The sequence below is a fragment of the Pieris brassicae genome, chromosome 2 (assembly GCF_905147105.1).
Source record: "Pieris brassicae chromosome 2, ilPieBrab1.1, whole genome shotgun sequence".
Lineage (NCBI taxonomy): Eukaryota > Metazoa > Arthropoda > Insecta > Lepidoptera > Pieridae > Pieris > Pieris brassicae.
In genome coordinates, this window is record NC_059666.1 from 5319573 (window position 1) to 5346410 (window position 26838).

At 33.4% G+C, this 26838-nt stretch overlaps 2 protein-coding genes across 2 annotated transcripts; both read right to left on the bottom strand.

Annotated features, from left to right (window-relative positions):
* Positions 1 to 2811: 2811 nt before the first annotated feature.
* Positions 2812 to 3823, bottom strand: LOC123720131. The gene has a single exon (XM_045676630.1). It carries the CDS (start codon positions 3699 to 3701, stop codon positions 2925 to 2927), a length of 777 nt encoding a protein of 258 aa, XP_045532586.1. The 5' UTR covers positions 3702 to 3823; the 3' UTR covers positions 2812 to 2924.
* Positions 3824 to 3987: 164 nt separating this feature from the next.
* Positions 3988 to 24316, bottom strand: LOC123720063. The gene is made up of 10 exons (XM_045676515.1): positions 24158 to 24316; positions 21064 to 21338; positions 17022 to 17224; positions 13135 to 13262; positions 12527 to 12777; positions 7654 to 7815; positions 7090 to 7222; positions 6157 to 6345; positions 5335 to 5473; positions 3988 to 4367 (listed from the first exon to the last, which is right to left on the bottom strand). The coding sequence occupies exons 2-10, from the start codon at positions 21306 to 21308 to the stop codon at positions 4234 to 4236; spliced, it is 1584 nt and encodes a 527-aa protein (XP_045532471.1). The 5' UTR covers positions 21309 to 21338; positions 24158 to 24316; the 3' UTR covers positions 3988 to 4233.
* Between the last annotated feature and the right edge of the window lie 2522 nt (positions 24317 to 26838).

A 26838-nucleotide genomic window follows, 5' to 3' on the forward strand; every position in this document is an offset into this window, starting at 1 on the left:
GAATGTTGCTTTTGTTGAACTTTAATTTGTTTCTTGTGTTCGATTGCAGCTTCTTAGAAATATATTACGACCCTATCGGTCCATAATAGAAAACAAAGTTTTAAGTACAAACACAGAAAAAGATAAAATGAAGGCTTGGAGCGAAATAACAGAGTTTATTTTAACAAGTACCTGTACCTCAAAAACTACATTGTTTAATCAAAATATATAATTGTTTTTTAGTTGTGCATCGACAGAGCCTAAATTAATGTTCTCTTATTTGTAAAAGAAAGCAAGCAAAGATAGTTTTAGTGTCGGGAAGCCTTATATTCAGATATGTATAGTTTTCAAGCTCTGGAAGACGGAAGGCGCTCATTGCCTTCAAAAAGAACACTAATATAATATAAATTTAAAATTACAGACAGACATTCTATTGAAGACTTTAGTAGTCAGTTTAAAATAAATAGAACAATGTAATAAAAATGTTTTATTTCTTAAAATAACTCAATTATTAAAACCTAAAAAGTTTTCTTTAATAAATATGGCCCTAACTGCTGCTCCACGCAGCAAGAGAACACGCTGTGTTTTGAGATTAGGGTGTTGTTGGTGGTGGAGGCAGGGTCTAATCATCAGAGCTAGGTTCCTTTTTCAATTCAATGGCTATTTTGTGCAAGACTGCCAATGATATACATCTTGGTTCTGTTGATGTTCTGAATCCCCTGATCGGTTGTTCCATACGCCAAAAAATCTCTACACTATTGGGAGTTCTAATGTGGGTATAGACATAATTGTATGCTTCTTTTTTATGAGTGGTCGGATTTAGTACTGGTGTAAATAAATAAGGAGTGTAAGCATAGCCAGAGTCTCCATGTTATCTACCATGAACTTGTTCCCTCTCAAAACATTCTTTAATCGGCTTTCATTAAAAACACGGAATTTTGGTTGGTAACATGGTTTATGCTATGTCAGATTTAAACTAGGGTGGCGGCTGGAATAACGCTAGTATCAACGGTTACACCGACGTTATACTAGGTTTAAGTTATTCCGGGTTTTGCTTAGGTTATTATTATTATAAAATTTTATACCACGTTTATTTGTACCACTGTGACGGTCGTACACTCAAATTGGTTCTGTTTCGAATATTATACTGGTGAAAGTCATCATTTGTTTTCAAATCGTTTATATTTTTTGTGCATACAACAAAGCTTCAAGAATATATTGACCAGATAGTGTCATAATATTTAATTCCAGGGTTTGCAACTGCGTTGCCGGCCTTTCAAGAAATTAAATATATTTTTGTTGTCAAGTACTAATAACACGTAACATGCTCGATTCATTCAAAATCTAGTTTTATTTCTATCAATTAATTTTATATTATAGTTTTATTAATTTATTTACTACATTTAAATTCTATGTTTTCAGAACCACGGTACATAACACTAGTTTATCTCACACACAATATTGCCTAGCAGCGATCAAATGTTTCCAAGATGAGACAGCGATAAATAGGGATTTATATCAATAGGGATTGACAGTAAATTGCTTGCAATTTGTTAATTAAAACAAATTTGAATAGCGATTTTCATTTTAGATAGCTTATTGTGTTGGTGTAATACACACAGACCAAACATTTTGTACGTTTTTAAGCTAGTTATTGAGAACGATTCTAGACAATTTAATTTTCACTCCCCATTATATTAATAGGCGCTACATTCGGGCTTAATATTTTCAATTATCACTTTTATCTGCGTGTTAATCGTATTTTAATTGCTCGAGTGTTTCGCAAGCATTACTATGCCAGCTTAGTAGAGTTTGTACTCAAGGCACACTACCGGAACTAAATTATCTCCTAATACATACATATAATCAAAGTTTAAAGCTAAATCGCGCCATTCTTAAAACTAATTTGCAATATGCCGAATAACTAGATAAGTAATTTTTGTTTTTGCTAATGATGATAAAACACTAATTTCCTTAATCAATTCTATGTAAATATATCTACACCATGCAATAACCACAAGTATATAAGTGACAACTAACTCAATGAAACCTCTGAGGTCATCTCATTGATAGAGTTAATATTAATTGAGCTAGTCATGGAGGTATTCTACAGAGATTGTAATAAAATTTATCAAATATTTTATATGAATTTCTACAAACAACTGCTAAATGCTTTGAAAACATAAATATTGAAGCCCCTGCTTCTTATCCTGTAACAAATCCTTCCGTTACGCTTATGGTGTAGCATTGTATATTAAAACATTTGCAGGCTACAACATTAGCGTAACGAATATGGGTAGAACTATAACGAAATTAACACTCTCAACATGGCTTGATCATTATTAACTTTAGTAGTACGCAGTTAATTATTAAAATTAAATTAATTAAATTAAAATAATATATTTGTAGAGTAACTGAATACATTGTAAGCCATCTAGGTACCATGTAGGTACGACACCTACAATTATCGTTGAAACTGCTATCGTCAAACACTGCGCCTGCTAAAACATAAAGGCATTTCTAAAAACTCTTTCTCGTAGAATTTTGCCAGGCACTTTGTTTTTGTGGCTGTTATAGTTATGTTGCGATGTCGCGAGGTAATAAAAATCTATAGACAAACAAAATTACTGGAAATAAATTATTTAATTCAACTTCTTATTTGGACCTCTAATGTATGAAAAGTTAAATTCATCCGTATAGCTACTTACTTATAAAAGATAATAAATTCAGTTCAATTTCGCAATAGAATTGAAAGATAAGATAAAACTTCTGCAAATTGATAAATGTTATACTATTTATTCAATCAAATAACAAAAATAAAATATCGACTAAATTAATTTACATATTTAATGAGCATTACAAAGAAAATTAGTAGATATAAATTCTTAGTGTATTTATATGCTATGCCTAGCCCTTTAGCTCATAGATACAACTCGTCTAACACCCTAACTGATTCTACACAAGACATCATACATTTTATGTGACACTTCCGATCCTCCGAAACTTATATAACAGCAGTTATGACTAGGATGAACTTTTCCTGGGGTAATTGAAAGTTGGTGCCTCGCTCGACCCACATACAACACTTCACCGGATGTCGTCTTTCCTCCAGGAATAGCTGTAGGAGGAATAATGCCATTTGAAGAAGGAACCCATCTTAAGCTATCCGGTCTCGAACAAAGGACTTCGATATTCTGCACTGGAATTTCTTTGCCGTTATACATTACGGAAGCAGACTTATGTCTCACTGAAAGCTTTCCAGGTATCAAGTCTCCATTATGCCATGCTCGTATCACCCATAGAGGACTTCCGTCCCAACCCTCATGGCCCCCAAGAACCGCTTTCCCTGACAAATGTCCAGCTGTTGTTGTAGTAGTGGGCACCCAGTCGAAATCCCCACCAATTTCGGCTATTTGTACTTTATCTGATTGATTGGAGCTCTCGCCGTGATAGATGTAATTGGTTATGTACGTGGGTTGACCTTCTATAGGCTGTGGTGGCCCGGGCATTGGCATTGTGGGCATCGGCATTGGTGGCATCGGCATTTGTGGCATCGGCATCTGTGGCATTGGCATAACAGGCACTGGTACCATAACGGTGCCTGGAACGTAGTATGGGTAAGATGGGTGTGGATGTTCGGCTGGTGGTGGATAGGGCCTAGAATTGTTCCCAGAGAGTGATGGTTGCCCATAAGATGGCGGTCCGTACGGAGGGTAGCTCATCTTTAAATTGCTATTAAAGCTCCACTCCACTCTTTAAAGTTTCCAAAAAAGACTATTTGTATTTATCACTGTATTTTACACTGGACAGTTTCTATCTCTGCGCGTAACAAATAACTGCCTATTGTCGTGATCAATTCGTTTAAATATTGATAACAAATTTTATCTAATCTTCACTGATACAAATTGAGGTGAACAATTGGAAATGACTCAATTATTTTATTGTTTGTAATACGAATATCCTGGAATGATATTGTGAAATGTATGGTCTTTAAGATAAAACACGAAGAACTTTTTAATAATTTAATTAAACATATACAGTTTATGACTAAGTTATTAGTTAGAATAAATATAAACTTACATGTTAAACTTAGATTTAGGTCCTTTAAAACCTAGTAGTATATATAACGACTTGAATAATCATAGTAAAGAAAAATGCAGAGCTTAGACAGCATCGTTCTGTTTGAAAACATAAATCGAATGAATATTGTCCACAATGTCAAAATAATACAGTGAAATCCTTTATAGCTCTTGGCTATGTTAGAACAATAGCCCTGAAGACGCAACGATTACGATCCATCAAAGCCGGCCACACGAAAGATTTGATAAGGTCCGAGCGACGATCACCTGCCGCACTGTACCGAATATGTTTCTCAGGGTTCATTACGACTGAAAACAAAAATAGTTTGAATACCTTAACTACCAGATAATTTTGACCTATAGTGATAACTTTTGTAAGCGATGTAGAATTTTTGGGCTTTGAAATAAAAAAAATTACACTCTGGTGATACATATATCAGCTGTATTTTAATAGATTTATGAATTCCACGTTCTAACTGCAGTATAAAAAAATACTTATCATTGAATTGTCATATAGCAAGAATATTAGGTTTTCTCAGTCGTAACAACAAAATAATAAATACGTCTTTTAAGCACAGCTTCCTATTCGAAAATCACGCAAATATCGATATATCTATCTTTTTCTAGTATTACAGAGAAAACAAAAAGCGATCTAATTTCAAATCAAATCTGTATATTTTCTATGAATTGAACAAGTAATGGAGGTCCAATCCTAGACCCCTGCGATACCCGGAGCTTAGGCGCTATTAAGGCCGAGTACAAAAGGCTTATCTAATAGGCAGGTAATCTAATTGGAGTGGCTTTGTTATCAGGTTCATATGTGTATTACGTGTGATCGACATAAGCCTACTCTTTGAGCACAGATTAGTTTACATCGAGGTTTACAACAAACTATTTCGGGTCGAAAATGGATGTAATTTTTTATCTGTTACGTTCTTTACGATAAATAGGTTTCTATAATATGTATAATACCATTTACAACATACTACAAAAAAATAACTGATACCTAAGAAGATTTAATTATTTAAATTGCGTGTTAATATAAAATAGAGAAAACAATAATTTGGTGTTAAGAGTTACCTCCTACCGCTGTCCGCCATTATAAGTGTTCGTCTCACAATGGCAGATAGGCCTTTTAAAAAGCCGTTCTCTTAATATTGGCGATAAAAATGATTGCGGTACAACATGCACACATGGCCCAACTGAACCTCGAACCTAGTTTTATTATTGATGAAGTCGGTATATCTTAAAACTCTGAGTTTTGACCTGGTCTTACCTGGAGTGAAATCTGTGTCTATACGAAGCGGTGGAGAGTGTAATGAAAGTGCCCACGCTGCTCGGCAAGATGCAGCCACTAAAGCATGCAGTGCACCACAAGATGACAGGCTACGGTATTCGCTTAATGTCTTCACCACCTGTGAAGAGTCATGATATCATCATCGGATTCCATACATTACTTTAAAAATATAAAGAAGAACTTAAGTACCAGTGGTTTTTTCAAAAGAGTTTATGTGTGTACCATAACCTCTTTTGCAAAATAAACGGGCGTTCTAAGGTGGATTGAAGTAAATTAAATGAAAATTGTCGTAGTATGTGTAAATTAATATGCGTGAAGTGAATTCTGAAATTTTGGAATTTGGTAATTATATGTTCTTTATAACCGAAATACACGGCCAAACAATAAGAAGTGGTCGGCAAAAAGACAAGAGGATTTTTTTACTTAAAACTTAAATTTACCTTTTTTAAAAGAGGCTTTAAAAATCGCTTCATTTGCGATAATGTTAACAATAATGTTAATGTATCAAACAAATTTACCATGGAATATAGTTTAGTTATTTTCAGATTTCATTAAACAGGTAAAAGTACATCATTGATCCGATAAAGCGACAATAAGCTTTTTATTTAGCCTAAAATTTACCATGGTAAATGTTCAGTCTTAACTTAGTTTCTAGTACTTCTAACTTATAAATAGTGAAAGCTAAATAATTTATCGCGGTATACGGTTTAGTTAGAAAATTTTGATAGATATTTTGATATTTTTAACTTTGAGTTACTACACAATAAAATGACTCTATCACCTTAATTTAAATGTATATACCTGATTTATAACAGTCCTCTCAGCATCTCCCAGGGGAAAGTTGTGAGCAGTACTCCTCATTAACCTCATAGCAGAGGAAACAAAGCTGGAGATAGCGGGGGAGCTGTCATTCTCGTTCTCACAACCAAGTAGAGATTTCACCTCACTCACTCTCCTATCACGGAGACTAATGGCCGCGCGGAAAGATAACTAAAATAAAATTTTGAGTGAATTTAAAAGACAATAAAACTAAATTAATACAAAACATGTTTAAATTTTTTTACATAGCATTTTTTTTACTGTCCTAATCCGTTTATCTGACACTAAGTTTCTTGTCATTCTATTTCATAAAAAGCGTTTTGTTACAGGTTACAGGTTGGAAACAGGCAGCAGGGTCACCTGATGTTAAGTGATTCCACCCATGGACACTCTCAATGCCATAGGGATCGCGTGTGCATTGCCGGAATCGAGATGATTATATGCTGGCTGAATTGGATTTTGAATCTACAGAGGCTTTACTACATATTTTGGGTCCAAAATAACTTATAACAACTCTCCGCCACACTTTCAAACGATAGTGTATTATACGCACACATACCCATTAACATACCCATACATTCCAGCATACTTAAGGTCCTATACGACTTTTGTTAGATTAGATGTAACACTACCCTATGCATTAGATGATTTTGTAACAACCATATTTCTGTAATTTATAAAGATTTTTATAATGTTACTGTTTACTTTAGCTTAAGATTCTGATACACTGTTGCACACAGGCCTAAGCCAAGAGAACACTTCATAATTAATGTTATTATAAAACTATCGATTTTTTTACGGAAATAAAGCACTTTACACCCGTTGGTCGTCGTGGTCAGCGAAATTGTTTGGTCTAAGAAGTAGAGTTTTACTTATGTGTATGCCAAGTAAATCATAGAAATCGTATATACTTACAACAACCACAGAAAAGACAATCTTGTACTTGAGCTGTGGAGTCTGTTTTAAATCGTCAAGTTGACTAAGAGCTGGTAGAGTTTCTTCCATCGCTATCGACCAGACTGCCGCATATTGGGAAATCAGCTTACTTCTACAAAATTATTATATGTGAGAATTCCCTTTGAGGTATGGCAAACAAATTTAGACGTTAACACCTTTTAAAGGTAGGAGCAGCCTTCTGTGCTACATCATCAAACTCAGTACTTCTGAGATGTATGTGATGAACGTTTCACTAATCAGTGACACTTTTGGTTTAATTCAGTCCATTACCTTATCGTAAAATCAACCTATTTATAAAGTTTTACATTATATTACATAGCACACATTTCTAAATTATTTTCTTTAGATAAAATAAAATAGTTTTAGTGAACACATGAACAAAGTGTCTTCCCCTTAATAGATACTGCACGTAGTGTAATTGGACACTTTCTTATGTTAAATATTCTTATTAGTAAATTCAGTTAGGCGAGATGAACGATGACGAGATGACGTAAAAAATCAGTCATGGAGTAAAAATCTAACCTTTCAGGATGCTGTGGAGTATCATCGCTATCAGAATGATAACCATCACTGGCGGAGTCAGTTGGTGATCGCGGGGTCTCGACCGGTGCTTGCGTCTCTGTCATTTGTGATAAGACAGCCGCACAACCACGAGAATAGTTCATCAACACACCAGCTACTGGTCTGAAAGGTAAATAAAAGGTAAAACACGACAATGAAGAGTAAAAAATAAGTCATTCATTATATTTTATGACGCTTCATCATTAGAATACTGTATCATATTGTAAATATATTCAATTCATAATAATAATTCAGAATTATTTTTTATAATAAAATAAATCAGTGGCGCTACAACCTTTATAGGTCTCAGACTTCTGTATCTGTTTCATGATCATTTGTCAATCTATTAGACAAGTAAGTGATCAGCCTCCTGTGCCTGACAGCATGACGTTTTGGGTCTAAGCAAGCCGGTTTCCTCACGATGTTTTCTTTCATCATCTAAGCGAATGTTAAATGGGCATATAGAAAAAGGTCCATTGGTGCATAGCCGGGGATCGAATCTGTGACCTCAGGGATGAGGGATGCTGAAGCCACTAAGCCAACACTGCTGTTTTTTAATAGAAGGAAAATTAATATCCTCTGCGATCCTAGATTTCATTGCACTGCCATATTTTGGCCAAATTTTACCAAAAACGGCAAACATCAGATCGAATACATTGGATTTCCACACAATTTAGTTCCGAATACGCCCATGGAGTGCGGCTCGGGTTTTTATTACAAAAAATAAATATGAAATGTATTTAACGAAAACTTTTTAAAGTCCTTACAAAAACGTACGTACGTCGTTGTTGTATGTGTATTATTTTTTACACTTTGCCATGAAGTAGACAACTGATATTGGAAAACAACATAACTTTAGCTAAATAATTAAATTAATCGTATAAATTATTTCAATTTCTCTAGGAAGCTTTAGTTTAATCATAAATACCTATTGTAATGATTTTAGACGATTGGGGGTTGGGAACAAAGATCGCGAAGAAGATTATTCCAATTTCACGCGATAAAAGCAAGTTTTTATGAAAATAAGTAAAAAGCTAACATAACCAGTCAACAATAGTAAAATCTATTGCATCACGACTTTCATACATTTGTATGGGAAAAGTGAGATAACATTGTTGAGAACCAACAAATTGCACCAACTTATTAGATTAATTACTATTGTTTTATTTTATCGTGTTAGTCACTTAACAAGTTGGCTCGAAGTAGCTTTTTGGGATATATGTTTGCCGATTGACACATGTAAAACGCCTAGCGTTACCGCTTTAAACGTATTAGCCGTGTCGATAGTTTATACATTTCACTTTGACCATAAAGCAGTTACAGTCGTGTTTATTACACTTTAGTATTCGTTGTGTAAAATGGAAATATTTAGTAAATAAGGAAGTTACCACGTAAACTTTCTACAGCTTCCTTTCGCTAAAGATGCATTCTTATGTAATGTGACAAAACGATTACCTAATGCATAGAATTTTTTATCAAACTTTGTTAAATTATGTAATTTTTGCCCTACCAAGACTGAGCACTGGACTTTTCTTGATAAAAATTTAACACTCACTTGTTGTATAAAGAAAAACATCGTAAGAAAACCGATCTTAAACCCAAATATTGTCGTCGAGTGTCAGGCAGACTGGCACCTACTTGCATAAAAAAATATCAAGAAACAGAAATTTGATGACCAAGGGTTACATACCACCGGAAGAAAATTCCGTTAAAGTAATCATTTTTACAAAATTTTGTAAATAATATTAAGATATTAATAAATTAAGACTGATAATTAATTAAGACTAATTTATGTTTAACACTATTATTTGAGTCATCTCTCACGTAACATTTTAATTGTGATTCTAATATAATATGGGACCTTTGAAGTACCTTTATGACGTAATTCTTTGTTTAAAATGCGGTTACAAAGCATTGCCAAGCATCGTAAAATTTACGTTTATTGTTATTGAATAACAAAATTTCTCTAACCGCGAGAGAAAAGCCATGTGTGATAAAATGTTGGAATGTAAACAGCAAATAATATTTAGAGAATTGTTTGAAATCTAAAATTTTGAACTGCAGTTTGCTGATAATAAACAAAACAAAATAAAAAACATCTTATTATGTTATTGGTGGTACTTTTAATATTGGTGTTTAAAACCATTTGAATTAGTGTTAGTTACTTATTAGTCTTAAGTTAGGCTAGATCGTAATGTTCTATAATGTCTCACAAATGTGTTATGTTTTAAAATATATACAATTACTAAGTCTTTTTAAAAATCATTAATTGAGTTAAAATCTGTGTTCTGATAGTTTCGCCTTAGTTCTCATATAGAGGAAAACTTATCCATGTTAGTAACGCGATACGTGAAAATGAATACAAACGAAACTTAATTCCATTAATTTATTTAAGAACTGAATTCAATTTTAATTTATGTTTATAAAATAAACAAATAATTATATTGATAAAATACAAGTATAGTTTTATAAATTTGATCGCCGAAAGCCAAATCCAAAAAGAAATATCCAAAAAGAAAATTCATCTCAATTAATCAATATTGACTCGTCCCAACTCGCTTTGATGTTTTCTATATTACGAAACCACGGCGAAAGTACACAAACATATAAAGTTGATTGTGTAATATTAGAAATAACTGTCGACAAACAGGTTTTTATTTATTCCGGTGATATTAAATAACCGTTAAATCTTGCATGTCATAGATTAACTAGAAAATGTTTACTAAAAGACTGTAACCATAGACTGCGTAGTTTTTATAACTATGCGGTAGAAACAGAGCGCTCTGTAGTTGAGATTATTACGGGGCCATGCTGACAGGTTAGTTCGTAAGCGTACCGCTAACAATGGATGCTTCTGAGAATATTTGTCACTGGCGTATAGTCTGAATAGATACTGAGATAGGTTCTATACTTATGTACAAGTATGGGCTACGTTAATAGACCATAAGAACAGTCAAGAAGCAGAGTAAGGTCCCCCTTTTGTTCGACCATGTTTACAACAAATTTCGTAGTGTCATTTATCATACATTTTAAATCTCTAATATTATCATTGTTTTTCTTTAAATTTAAAGTTATGATCCACCCGCGTTAATTTTAGACCTGCCTTGAATATCGAAGACCGTGGTACTATTGTTGCGGAGTTATTTTAAATATGATTTCTATATATAAAGCAAATGTTATCAAGGGTAATATTTTTTAAATTAGATACTTGTAATTAATACCGCGTTTGAATAAGAATAAAATTTATATAAAAATAGTGAATAATGTTCTCACTGGAAACAATGAATAATTATACAAAAAGTTCATTTCGATATGAAAGCCTACTGGAACAGACATGTACTCTACCGGACCTTTGTTTTAAGTTAAAAGTTTTTTATATTTTTAATTTCTATGTTACTGGTATGATTCATTATGCAATACTTTTCAATCATTCTCAGCGCTATCAGTAAGAACTGATAGCGCGCCTAAAACCTTCCACGATAAATGAACTATCCGAAATGAATATTTTATTTTAGTCCAGTAGTTCCTGAGCACATTGAATCAAATAAATAACAAACTCTTTGGTAGTAATAGGCTTTTGGAGAAATTTAATAAATACTAATTGTACAAACATATATAGATGAACTTTGTAATTTTCTCAATTTCTCGTATAAATGTGAATTAATGCAATTGTAATGTGTATTACGTTTTAATGAATACGATAGTGATACGACTATTTTAAACTGATTTTATTGCGTGATTCAATGAATTTTGGCAATTATACGGTGATAGATATATATTTATACAATAAAGAGCACAGGGCCTGAAAACTCTTAGCGATAAGACATTTCGCTCTTGTACATTTATTATGTTTTGTGATGTGTGTAGATATGATGCAAAAAAACTTAGGTTTTTATGAAACTGTCACAAGGCATTCAAATAATTATTTTCGCATGAATTAAAGATCGTCTTTCGCAGATACGATCAAAAGATATATTGCAAAATTCAATTATTTATTATATTTTCTACTCTAAGACATAATTAATAAAACAATACACATTAAAGTTTACACCGTGTTAAATAGTCATAGCGGATAACTTTATTAAATCGTATCCGTACATTATAAACGAATTTAGTACAAACGCGTGATTTCCCGTTCTACAATACCGATGATATCGCTCACATCCCGCGGTCTAGGAAACACTGGTTCCGTGTTTTGATTCGAGGTAAATAATTAATTACTTTGGAAGGCATTTAAGGCGATTTCGACAATAATAATAGAATAAAATGTGGAGCTTAAACTTTATATGGCTTTAACCAAGGATTTTTTTTGGTAATCTAAACCGATACCGTCTTCAGTTAATTATTTATAAAAATCATCCCAATTGTACCGATTAAAAGTTCCCATCTTATTTCATTATAGCGTAATCACAATTTGATACATAGAGACGAAATACTTTTTTCGAGATCTAATTTACTAAGCTAAGCAGTCTGCAGGATCTTATTATAGGAATCAAGATTAGCAAGATTGTCCTTGGTTAAAAAGTCGTATACTTTGTTTATAGAACGGAGGGCAGGAAGCACCTGATGTTAATTGATCCCCCGACCATAGAGATTCTCGATGGCAGAAGGCTCGAATTGGTACGTTTTTTTTGGAAGGACGAAAAGACGTTTCATTCGGAAATACCTAGATGAGCAGCTGTATGTATAAGTTGCTGTATGTATGTATGCTGGTTCCACGTAGCGGTGATGCGCGCAATAGACCTGGATGAACTACGTATGATAAATAAACATAAATAAACTTACAAATATATTTATTGTATTCAAGTCTGCCAAAAAGCCTAAAACGACTAACCTGGTATCACTCAAGTCCAGGGTCGGATCGCTTCTCTTAATCTGCCCAACGCAGGCGAGCACCGCCTTATCACTTTCCACCCTCGCAGAAAGGGAAGAGACCAATGTCGGGAGTTGTCGTAAAGCAGGTTTATCGACAATAGTGAGGAGGGATTTGTTATCGATGAGCCGGCGTTCGACATCAGCGTGGGAAAGTGCGAGTAACCGCTGGTGGGATGATGATGCTGGGTCCTGGTTTACTGTCACTGAGGACTGATAAGAAATCATATTATAATGGATAGTTTTGATTTAAAAAATATCTATAAATTTAGTTTAATCTTTTTTTACCACTAAAATTGACAAAAATGTTACTCTGCGAAACATCCTATGAAGTCGTTTGAGTGACAGTATTGTGTCCTGGGAAATGATGATGAATGCTACCTATCTCTTTGACCTAAACACTATTCATTTATGCACTTAAACACTATTAACACTTGAATGAATTTGAATGAGTTCGAATTCACTTGTGATAGTTTAGTCATCGGAAGATTTATCGTCCTTTACGTTTAAGTTAGAAGCTATGGAACATCTAGAAATGAGCTTATATTTACACCAATAATCATTACTTACCAGCTCCTCCAGCTTATGTAAAGCCTGTTTGTAGACCTCCACGTGCCTCTGCAGCTCATTCTTCATAGCCACATGCAAAGATATGAGGGTTCCAGAAGAATCGGCTGTGAGGCCATGTGTTCCCAGTCCTGAAACAAAAATCGTATGTCTGTGACATCATCAGGTTCATTTTTAAACGTAAAATTCTTAAGAGGGAGGCATGTATGGGTTTTGTGAACCAATCTTTTTGATAATTTTTCATGTTTTTTCTATAATTATCTAATCTGGCTTAACATATATATATTGCTATTCGTTGTAACTAACTAACGTAACTATTCCATATATCGTATTCTTTATTACTTTATATTATTCATGCTAATGCAACAGTTCTATAACGATCATACATATTAAAAAACGTAAACTATAATACAAGAGCAATGTTGGCTTAGTTTCTTAAAGTTGACGATGTGTGTCGGGCACAGGAGGCTAATCACCTACTTACCTATCATAGACAAATAATCATGAAGCAGATATAGAAATCTGAGGCTCAGACCTAATAAGGTTGTAGAGCTACTGATTTATATGACATAATACAAAGAAGGAAACACCTTTTAGAAGCTAAACAACTTCTCCATCTTGATTATCTAAAGGAAATATTTAAAATCCCGCTGTAAGGAAATGACGAATTATGATTCCACATTCATCGCACACGTAAGACGTCTAATGACTCTGAGAATGTTATACAACTTTCGTAATATTCTTTTGTGTTTTATGACTACTGTACTTGTAACATTCGAGGGATAGAAAACTTTTTCAAATCGTAAGAAATAGTATTATATTGTATGTACATGATTAAAAAACTTATAAGCTTGTTGAAAAACTTATAGCATCCTAGATACTTTAACAGGATATTCCCTACAATTAGACACATACTTAAACACGCCGAACCTTTAATTTAAAAAGTAGTTCTTAGCTTATAGGATATAAGAAAGAGTGGAGGAGAGTTTATTGCCAGTTCTTCTGTTTCGTTCTACGCCCTTGATTTGAGAACTGGCAGTAAATGCAAAATTAGAAGCATTTAATGTATACTTCTTTTTTTTGACGATCATCAGTGTGTTGTGTTACATATATGAAAAAATATGTGTGCGTGTACTAGTGTACACACGTAAGAAGTGAAACCTCTTTATGACCTTATTTTTCGAACAATCAACTACTAAGTATATGCTATTATATATTATAATAAATAATAAAGTATATATTAACTTTACAGAAATTGGTTATATAAAGTTAAATTAGACAAAGTTTGACTAAAGGCTTTTATTATCATAGACAAACAATACAAATATTTCATTATACCTTATTACTACTAAGATTAATACAAAATTTCATTAATTGTTATATAATTATTACTATCATTGTTATCGTTATTATATATTTTTGTTATTAATGGCTTCGAATCGCTTCGAATCAACTGCGGTGTGTGGAATCTTCTGTGAAAAGAAAAAATGGCGCGTAACGAAAAAATGTGATGCATAACCAAAAAATGTGACGCGTAACCGAAAAATGTGCTGGTAAATTTTTTTCCGACACCGATAAAGAAGTTTCACTTCAATAAATGATTTTTGATTTTGACTTTTACTTTAAGTTTTAAAGAACAGAGAGCAAATGGGCAGGAGGCTCACCTAATGTTAAGTTATACCGCTGCCCATATAATGCCAGAAGGCTTGCGAGTGCGTTACCGGCCTTTAAGAATTGGTACGCTCTTTTCTTGAAATAAATATTAGCAATTCCACGCAAATACTTTACTGCTTGGTCATGGATTACTCATCGAACCGCAGTAATAATTATTGGTTTGAATTAATGTAACACTGAATGGTTTTCAGGTTATTAAAGAATAGCTCATTAAGGCCAAAATTCGCTGATGCGTCGTAATTACTTGCCGGTAACTGAAATATAAACCTATTTCAATAAATGAGTTGACGTTGATTTAATTTAAGCGTAGTTAAGTGAAACCGAATTAACCGCTTTATTAGTAATTGATTAGTACCTCAAGTGCCTAAACAATCATATTTAATAGATTTGGAGTACATGGGCGTTAGCAGCTTGACAAAAAGGCAGGGGGCCAGTAGAAGTAGATACAGAGATTGGGAAAAGTATGTTTCAAGTATGTGAAAACTTCTGCTCTTGACTGTACTATAAACATATTTTAGAAACTTATAAAATATATACATTTATAAACATTTTTTTAGATTTTTAAGGGACAGGCCGCTGTTTCTACCTGCTCTCGCATCTCTTTGGCGATGCCCTTGCATATATATACTTAAAACAAAATATAAAATCATCGATAAATCTAGAACAAATTCAACGAAGTTCCTTTTCATTCTATTGGTATTTCAAATGTAATAATAATGTTGCTATACTCTTTAATGCCCAACTCAAATTGGGCCCATAGTGGGTATGCATTTGCAGGGTGGTAAAAATATAATTTTATGCCTAATCTTAGTCCAATAACTTGACCTTTGACCTTGTCACTTAATATAGATAAACCAAGTAAAACATAGACTACACTATTTAAAAACTTGGTAATATTAAAATAGGCTTAGACAGATACTAATGATGTTGTCAAAGATTATTACTGGACTTTAAAAAAAGTTATTTTAAATATATTATAAGGATCAAGTATTATTTTAAAATTGGATTACAAACGTCCATTACGAGAACGTCGAATATAATACAATTACATTATATTAAGAAAAAGCTTTTATAAAGCTTTTGTTAGTTCTATGAAATATTGGTTTTTTATTTATTAAATTTGTTCATATCGTTAAATGAATTTTTATTATTGATCAATGAGGACACTTCTAGCCAACTTAAAACTTTTTATCCCCTCCAGGAGGTCTTTTATTTCTGTCCAGGAGATTTCTATTTAGCTGCCGCTTCAAAAGATTAAGGGGACAAGGAGTTCCATTTCGTTGCTGTTTTTACAAGAAACGACGAACCAAACCCTGTAGTGCGGTACTTGGGGATGGCAGCAATGAAGGGTTGAAATTCCAGCGTGCTTCTAGACGATCATTGTTTAAAAAGGGATAACATGTGTAGTCTCTAGACGTAACACATACAATAAGTATTTTTGAACAATAACATTGAGAAATAACCATGAAGAAACCCAACCTTGAGGAGCCCAATGATAAAATAATTAGCTCATAACGATAATATGCAACTTATTCTGCTGTAGAATTTTTATGATGCAATTAACATTGGCGCCATTTTTGTTAAATTCTAAAACTTTAAAGTATGTAATTACGTCTGCAGAATGTTCGGCATTCAAGACATTACTGTCTTATATGTAAGTAGTGGTTTTTATATTCAAATACGAAACGTAATTGAAACAAAACACTAAATTACAAGTTTAGTTATTATTATTAAAGAATTAGGCTATTAAATAATTTGGAGAAATTTACGTCAATTTCCTTCCAGATTTTTGAAGTCGATTAAAATGTAGTATTACCTTTTGGGATGGCAATCCCTTAACACTTTTCATAGCCCATAGATAAAGACATGGTTTAAAACAGGCGAAGAGATGATGATTCCAATTTACACTGAGTTTTCGTTCAATTTGGTCATTATTGTTAAGAATATTATAAGAGCGAGACCGACTAAGAGGGAAGCCATTCAGATAGGTAAACTATGAAAATATGTGAACCTTTTGAGCTACTGTATTTCTTAATCAATGTATGGTATGGTGCGGAAAGTGGAATCCAAAGCCTAACACCATTTCCATAGGGTACAGCCAGGGTTTTAAACTACAACCTCAGGGATGAGAGTTACACGCCTAAGCCACACCAGTGCTCTATTAACAGGCTAGATTATTTAAAATTTAAAGTAAAACCACACAACTCTATATTTACCTTGTACTGCAGCATCTAACTGCCGTCGCCGACTGTCGACTGACTCTCTGGCATCTGGGGAGTATTGCACCAGTGCTGAAGCCAGTCTGCAGGTTCTACCACGAAGACCAGAACCCTGCTCGCTTCCCAAAAGCCCCACAAGTCTCCACGCAACAGCCTCACATTGTAGTTCTGGTCGTGGGATGATCTCTAAGGAAATCAGTCTGCAACAGATTTTAGTAGGTGAAATAAAAGTTTAAAAAGTTTTTATAAGATACTTTTTATGTATTTAACTTCTCTTGTAAATTATTTAAAATTTCCATAATCACAGTACAGTGGAAAAAGAATCCCAAAATACTTTATTCAAGCTATTACTATTACTATTACCACTTTACACCCTATTATTATACCCACTTTAAAATTAAATTAAGAAGCAAAATACAAATATCCGCCTTTATTTATTAGGGCGTTATACCAGTATGCGGTGCACACTACAATACCAGTATTGAAAATGATAATCAGGCAAACGATGTGCAAGCCTGCCTATCTAGAGGATAACATATTTACTTGAACAAGCACAAATTAAATTTATTTGAACAAACATACATGATTTCATAAATTTTAAGTATTGCGGGCATATGAACTGAATAAGCTGTAACTTTATCTGTTGAGGGCAGATGCACTAAATAACCTCTAATTTATCTATTGCGGGCTTTCCCACTGAATAATCTTTAATTTTATGTATCGTGAGCATATGCACTAAATAATCTTTAATTTTATCTATTGTGAGCATATGCCTGAATAAGCTTTAGCTTTATCTGTTGTGGGGATATGCATTGAATAACCTTTAATACTATCTATTGAGGGCATATGCACTGCAAAAGCTTTAATGTTATCTATAGTGGGCTTTTACACTAAATAATCTTTAATTTTATCTATTGTGAGCTTATGTTTGAAAAAGCTTTATTCCATGCTACAATACCTCTTTTATCTACTTATAGATATACGATTTTGCTAAACGCCCACTGTAATCATATTTTATTGACCTTTGAAGTATTCTCAAACCCTTGAAAGCATATGTATTGCCTTGATAAGCTTACATAATAAACACATTTAAGTTCACATGATAATAAAGTGTCCCAGGGTAACAATAGACTATAAAAAAGTTTCATCACTCGCAGTTCAGAGAATGCGATTCTATTTCATTATCAGTAGTGTTATTCGCGTAATTCTTATAAGCTATTTTAGCGTTTGAGTGGCTCAAATTTGGAGTTTGTTTTCAACTTATGGATACTTGAACGCGAATTATCTTTTGTGTATGACGGACAATCGCGACCGCAATAATCACTCTATTACTAACATATTAAATTATCTTATGCAAATGCAAACTGTGAATACCTAGAAGCTAAAGTTCCGACTAAACTTAAAATGCATTTTGAATAAATAATAAGAAATTCTGGAACCGACAAGTTTAATAAGCAATTAATACTCTTCAAGTTTTAACCTAGAAGTTTTTAACTTCTTCATCTGCTCTAATAAGGTGGGATGCATTCTGGGCATGCGTTAGTGTGAGAAACGATTTTTTATTAATATTAACGTATTAGGTTATATGAAGTCTATTTTTTTTTAAATTACCGTGACCCTAAGTACATTAAAATCATACTACGACAATCTTCTTTACATATGTATAACAGAGCAGATCAAGGGACGCAAAGAGAGAGATGGATATGCCAAAAGGATACCAATCATAGTCCCAAACAGGCACTTGATTGGATCCTGCAAGGAAGACGTAGAGCGAGGTATAATACGAGGCTCATGACCGAACGCGATGGAGACTCGCTGTGGACGCCCTCTGCCCCATCAAGGGGTTTTAGAACATTAAGTCAAGTAAGTTATAAGACCTCACTTAGTTTAACCAGAAATATAATTTCCATTTTATTCCGGTATTCATGTCGACTGTTTGTTACGCGAATAAGACTTTAATACTCTTTGAAAATGTGTGAACTGATACGATTGTGGATTAAATCGTTGTTTTTAGTTCGTACTGTTATAATTTACTTTGTTCTTCTGTTGTTCTCAATGATAAGCATGAGATGCGGTTTTTAAAGGTAAACTCACCGAAGACACGTTGCTGTTGTTTTCATATTAAATTGTCATCATTTATTTTCTAATAGTGACGCTATTATGAGAAAAATACGTTCAAAAACCCAAATCTGAATTTATAACTTGTGGTGATTAAATTATTTTATTAAGCACATATGCCTTTTTTTTCAATATATTTTCGATTTCAACGTTACATTAATTATTTAGATATACATATAATTGAATTTTTAATACTTGTCTACCTACCACCATATGGATCTTAAACATGAGCGCTCACACATAGCTACAGGTGTGTCAAGATCGATGGAACGTTTTATGATAGTAAAGAGACGAATAGATAAAATAAAATACATATCAGTAGTAACAGATGTCACAATGAAGATAAATAAACTTAAATGGAAATGGACGGGGGACATGGCAAGAGGAATGGAAAAGTGTTAAACTGGTCCCCAAGGTACAATAAACGAAAAAGAAGAAAACAATTTAAAATCCATATTAAGGAAATATCAGGTGCTACATGTCAGAGAATGAAACAGTGTAGACGGAAATGGCCGGATTTGGAGCATGCCTTTGCCAAAAAAGGGCATACAGATTGGAATAATTTAGTTGATAGAAATATAAATGCTTTTAAATATAAAGTATCTCAAATAAGTCTTTTATTATTAATACTGAATACCTTTTCAAAGATACTGATTGCGTTCGCTTCCCTCAGTATTCTTTGTCATCAGGTTAGGTTGGGCTAGTCATTGGGTTCTGGTATTACTTGCACGAGCTAAGCCACTTCAGCCTGTCGTTTTCGAATATCGGCGTGAAGATATTTAAAGACCTTATGAGATCCTAACTAAAAAAGTCCCGTTTCTGTACATCGTCATTTGTATGACCTTTACCAGCTTTAAGCTTTTTAACGTGCACTTAACAAAACATTCACCAAATTATGATTAACAGTAAAAGTATTATGTAAAAACCTGTCAAACGAGAATTAACTGTACGTCAGGTGGCCCGCCCAAAAAAGTTTTCTTTAATTTACGACACGAAAGTTATGTTATGTAATACACGTATCGGTAATTAGATAATATTTCAAGTATGTTTAAATATCGGTCCACTGAAGATGCTGTTAATGCGACAGTTATTATAGTTTAAAATCAGACAGATCACAGTCTCCATGCTCACGGGTTAACTGTTGTAGTTAGTATTGTTTATTTTGAGTAATTACCGTAATCAGAAATTGTATAGTATTCTTGCATTAGATATAGCAACAAAGTTTTATAAAACTCTCCTCTCAAAACGGACAAAATAAATTACGAAAATTTAGAACAGATTAAATTACATTGACCTCTATAATTTAGCACTTTATAAATCAATATAGAAAGCAGATTGACGGGCGGTACCTTTCAAACAAGATATTATGTAAATGTATGGAAATAAAACTAGTAGGAAGTAAGGATTATTAATCTGATTTCAATTGATTACGTTTGTTAAAATAAATTGAAGTGATCCGTGAGAGTGTTTGACATAAAAACACAAAGTAAAAGGCATATGTTATTTCTTCTACCAGTTAGAATTTAAAAAAAAACTCCTATGCTCCGGTACAACGAAACTTCAGCGAAATTGGCTACAAAACTTCAATATTGGAGTTACAAAGCTTGTGTACTAATACTAAAAGTACTTTTCTCATATTTACGTTATTTTTATAGCTACAAGCTGAAGTAGGTAACGTCTAGGTTCAACGTAGAATTTTGTTGGCACTCAAATGTTCCTTGGCACACACAAATGACGATACCAAAGTTTTATTGAAAATGAAGTCCGTTAATTATTTACACTTTGTAACTGGGATCAATCTTACCTAGTACACTTTGATATTTTTCCTTTTCTTATTTTTTTGGTAGACTAATGCCGTTAGGTTTAATCAAATGTCCGTTAAATGTACGTAAGTAAAGCACGTAAATATATAGTAACAAACCTGTTCAGAAGAGTTTCAATCAAATGAGCTGAATGTGGCAACGACTCGATGAGCAAATCGATGGGCAGCTCCGACGCAACGCTCTGCAGCACGCCCGGGCCGAGCCGGGACAAAATGGCCGCTGCTTCCCGAAACTGACGGCCCTCGGCCAACAGGAGCACGCGGCGTAACGCGAGACGAGGAGAGGTATATGTATTCTTCTCTCTCTCGCGCTCCCGACGTATTCTCTCTCTGCTTTCGTTCATGGTGAACCGCTAGCCCATTATATTTTTAATCTGTAAGAAAAAAAAATAGTACAGAGTAGTAATCAGAAGTCAAGAGGAAATTTTAACTATACTGTACTAAAACGGCTAATGACTGAATGAATGAATGACGCGGCGAAGGGCGGGAAAAACAAAATAGACCCGTCAAATGTCAATACATTCTCATATCAATTAAAGTTTTCCCTTTCCATTAAAGATAGATTTATACCATCATCATATTAATTAATTTCGTACAGTTCAGGCAGAATTATTGGCCGATAGTGTTTATATTTAAAAGTACTATTTAATTTCAAATTTGTTCTCTTACCATTTTTATTAATGAATACTCCTATATAGTATTTTCACGATGGAGTTAATTATGCTTTACAGTATAATATATTTTTAAACAATAAAAATTTTAGTTACGTCTGTTTCAATATTTCAAAAGTTTTTCATGACATGTTTACTAAAAAGAGATATTTTATTTTATTGTGGGATTAACGTACATTAAGATATATTCCAAAAATTAAAAGGATAATAACTAGTATATTAAATTGTTAACCTAATGTATGATAAACCTTAACGATATATAAAAGGGAATGGCGATCATAAACTAGTTTATCTACTTCAAAAATGGCAACCATTGTAAAGCACTTAAGTCATTAAGCATTAAATCTCTAGAGAACGCATTAAACACAATAGTGGGGACAAAAAGTAACTTCTCATCTGACCGTTACACTCCCATGTCACACATACAACTAACGGCAGCTTATTATTCAACTCATCATGATTTAGTAGAAATAAAGATTTTCATATTGTACAAGTATAGAATAAGTTGACGTTCTAAGCCCAAACTAGGTACTGCTAGGTATGTGTGAACTGTGAACGTGTTCGTCAAATTTGTATCACGTTTGATGATCGTTGATGAATGATTTTCGTTGGTTAAGGATTTCAGAATTTACATAATATGACTATCAATATAAAAGTAAATAGGACAACAGGATATAAAAAAATTATCTTTATCCCTTTGGGTAAATAGTATATTACAAATATATAGATATAATATCGGCAAGTTAAAAACCACTGATTTTCTCTAGAAACTCTTAAGTAAAAATATGATTTGCGTTGGAGCTGGACTGACAAGTTTGTTGAGATTTCACAATTCTCTAGATACAATTTATAGAATGGTGTGAATTAAACTATCCTGAGATTATATACTGTTTTAAATAATTCTATGAAAAATCCTCAAAACTTTTACTTTTAAGACTTAAATATAACTGGATTGTATAATAAGATGAAACTGAAAAATTATTTTTTTGTACCCGTAATAAATCTCAGACTACTGGAATTATCATACCAAATTAAAAAAGTTTTTGTTTTAGTCTGCTGAAACCGCGGAGCACATCTAGTACTGAAGTTTATTTTTTAAATTTAATGTAAATATTTTATTTAAAACATATACTAGAACTTATACTGAATAGTCAAAAAATCAAAACACCATGAAAAAACGCATCATGCTCATAATTTTCGTGTGTATGTATCAAGTCCCACAAAAATGTCACACAGGAAATTCAATACACTCGTCTAGTGACCTAAATTGAGTACACCATCCAGAAAGCCATTTTAACAAAAACCGGAGCCAACACATACAAAAACCGGAGTTAAACCTGAGCCGTCATGAAGTTATAGCTGTTTGGTAACAGTCTGACCCGTTTCACGCATCAGGGGTTCCAAGTTCATTGCCTCGTTAACGAGATTCCATTGAAACATCTCGTTTTATATGTATAATATACAGAATTTCAAAGGCAATACTAAATTTTGAGCCTACACCCAAGTTTATAAAAGTGAATGATTCTTCCGCTAACGATAAATTTAGACCGGTCTTCACTTTCACGCGGGTCACGGCTGTATTCGAGTTCTGTATTCATCACTTTTAACTAGTAATCTCTCCCGGCGTAGCTCGGTTGCATATATACATTAATAAAACTTTTTAGCAAGACCTTATTCTTAATTATATATATTAGCAGTGTTGGCCTAGTGGCTACAGCGTGCTACTCTCATCCCTGAGGTCGTAGGTTCGATCCCCGGCTGTGCACCAATGAATTTTCTTTCTATGTGCGCATTACCATTAGCTCGAACGGTGAAGGAAAACATCGTGAGGAAACCGGCTTGCCTTAGACCCAAAAAGTCGACGGCATGCGTCAGGCACAGAAGGCTGATCACCTACTTGCCTATTCGATTAACAAATGATCATGAAACAAATACAGAAATATGAGGCCCAGACTTAAAAAGGTTGTAGCGCCATTGATTTTTATTTTATTTTTTTATTCTTAATTTAAGAAAGAATGTATAAGTATTTCCGAACCAATTCGACTTAGAGTCTACAATAAAAGAGCGTACCACGTCGTAGAAGACCGGCAACGCACATGCGAGCCTTTTGGCCTGCTTCCTATTACCTAAAAAAACACTATATGCTGCGTTCACATCTCGTGTCTAATTGATTTATTTATAAGTAATGTAACCCACAGACAAGCCAAAACGGATTATATTGTTAAACATAATATGTATACGAAACAGTAATCATAAGTCAAATAAGTACATTAATAGATAAAAACAATAAAACTGAAGTTAAACATAAAACTACAACTTTAATATTTTAAAGAAAAAAGAATTTTTATCTATTGCTAATTAAAGTTAAAAATCTGTAATTCCTTATGTGTATGAATCCTAGGCCACAAGCGCACCACGATTCATATGTTATCGAAGAAGAATGACTTACTTAATAACTTACTTAATTGCTGCAAATGTATTTTATATCCTAATAATTTAAATACCTTAAATTTGACACTCACCTAAAAATCGGTAATCCGAAAAAATAGAACACAGCACAGATTAAACAAACTTCAGAAACACAGTTCCAAATTCAAAAATAAATAAAAGTATTCGCATAGATAATAGTCTCAGTTTTAAATATATTGTTTTATTTATGTTAATCAAATTTCGAACGTGATCACACGAGTACCGCGCGCGTTAACTTATTGATGAGTGCACGGCTCAGAGGCTTTAGCTTCGAGCGTAAAACGCCCGTGAAAGCTTCCGGATGGTATTATGCATATTTACAAGAGATTTTATTAAATTTAAATTTATTATTAAATATATTTTTTGTCAAGGAACTACTATTTATCTCGAAATACTAAACTTCAAATGTCATTATTTGGTTTCTTAATCAAGCGACGACTACTGTTTGGCTATATTATGTATCATATAACGTGTACAACATAATAATATTAATTATTGTATATTCTACGTAATTGTCCGTTATTGGTGCCATGTTGCATAAAACTCAACAGCAACAGGTGGTAATAAAAGTTGATAGCTTTGTAAAGTTTAATTCCAAAATAAACCTAAATCAATTTCATTCATAATTTGCCGATTCAATCCCGGGAACACAAATAGTTATTAACTGTATGGGTATATTAATAAATAAAAATAAATCAGTGACGCTACAAACTTTTAGGTCTGGGACTCAGATTTCTGTATCTGTTTCATGATCATTCAATCTAAGGATAGTAAGTGATCTCCTGTGCCTGACGCATGCCGTCGACTTTTTGGGTCTAAGGCAAGCCGGTTTCCTCACGATGTTTTCCTCCACCGTTCGAGCGAATGTAAAATGCGCATATAGAAAGAAAGTCCATGAGCCGGGGACTGAACCTACGACCCCAGGGATAAGAACGCACGCTAAACCCTAGTGGCTTATATTGCCACTAGGCCAACACTGCTATAATAGACAATTATTAAGCAAAATATATATATATATATAATAATCAATAAATGTATTTTTACAAATCAGCACTTAAACAGTCATAAATATATGATTTTTGTGTATTTCTGTAAAGTTATTACAAAATACACACAATACAAAATTTAATTAAATTATGCGTATTAACAGGCATGTCAAAACTTATAACCTAAGAATAATACCTTCAGAAATACCTTGAAAATATCACGGTAGTGTTTTGTCGGCCATTTCGCAGTAGTTTTTGAATATAGCGTAGCAAGATAACATCCACAGCCGTGTTGAATCCCTCGGGAATTTTTTTTTTTAAATCTTGTTTACTTTTTGGTAAAGTTTGGTTTTGACAAACTAAGCAACGGAAGATGATTTTAAAGAGTTCATAGCTTAGAGTTTATTTAAATAAGTTGAATAAATTCAATTAATTTATTGCGTGCAAGGTTCTTCCATAAAAAATAATAAGGTCAGTTTATGTTTTTGTTCGTCTTTGTTTTGGCGCTCGTCCTCACTGCAAGGCTTATCTGATAAAATCAAATTATGTTTTAATATGACGGTTCCTTCATCCGTTATACAGTGGATTATTTACATAATTTAGTCATGTTTTTATACCAATTTGGAGTTTATTAAAAAAATACCTAGTCCCCGCTGGATAATTATTTTTAATATGGAAATTAGCAAGGATTTTATAGAAATCGGTCCGTTATTGAGTTCTCAAGATAAATCAAATTAATTGTAATTTTTAAGAATGACCTAAAAGAACTTTTTGAACACTTTCTTATAGAACAAGATACTTGAATGGCTCATCCATGGACATTTACTGCGCCACATCGCGAATGTGTTGCCAGCTTTTTGGCAATAACGATTGCAACACTGTCTCAATTAGCAGCTAATATTTTATATGAGTAACCAAATTTTATTAACATCTAGGATTTTAATTAAGAAGTTTCTTCGAAGACATTAAATATATATCACTAAAGTAATTATTCGAATCGTCGACGACTTTCCGTTGGGATTCATGTTCTACATTAACCATGGAAACTGTTCAGGGGCGTCGTTCGGATTAATACCTGCATCTGAATTTCATCATCGGCAGAATACAATATTCCAACCGTATCACCTCGACGTCCGTCGTTTCAGAACTGAGAGTTATTTAAGGGGGTCATTGCGCACCACCTATGTGATACCAGCTGCCCAGTGAAGTATTTTCAAACCAATTCGACTTAATGTCGTTCATGAAAAGAGCGTACTAATTAAAGGGCCGGTAACACTCGACAACGCTCACTTGCCCTCTGGCATTGAGGGTGTCCATCAGTGGCGGAATGTCTCATCATCAGATGAGCCTCCGGACCGGTTGTCCCCGTTTCTATAAATACAATATAAACTTGCGTTTTTATTGTCTTGATTGATTACTAGATAATTGTAGTAAATGTTGCAAATAAATCTTATTAATATATAGTTGCGAATTCTTTAAGCGTCATCACCACAAGACGATTAATGGTGTAAAAATGTCTCGTTTCTTGAAGTAATTATTTTGATGAAGAGAATGTTTGAAATGTGTTCAAGTGTAAAGAGTGCGCTGAATATTCATTTGCGGTAATTGCTAATGAGATGGGGTTAATAACCTTGTAGCGAAGGAGCTAACATCCAGTTAGCAATAATTGTTATAACAAATAATTTCGAAGATCATTTTTAGTACTTTCATACTAGACATATACCTAGTCCAGCCATAAGTTCTGTTAC

What these genes read in the sequence shown, in the direction of transcription:
- LOC123720131 (XM_045676630.1), bottom strand. Translation starts at nt 3,701, where the DNA reads ATGAGCTACCCTCCGTACGGACCGCCATCTTATGGGCAACCATCACTC.
- LOC123720063 (XM_045676515.1), bottom strand. Translation starts at nt 21,308, where the DNA reads ATGAACGAAAGCAGAGAGAGAATACGTCGGGAGCGCGAGAGAGAGAAG. An exon ending in ATTGAAACTCTTCTGAACAG is followed by an intron (nt 17,225 to 21,063) that starts GTTTGTTACTAT and finishes AATCTGTTGCAG; the next exon opens with ACTGATTTCCTTAGAGATCA. An exon ending in GTTAGATGCTGCAGTACAAG is followed by an intron (nt 13,263 to 17,021) that starts GTAAATATAGAG and finishes TTTTTGTTTCAG; the next exon opens with GACTGGGAACACATGGCCTC.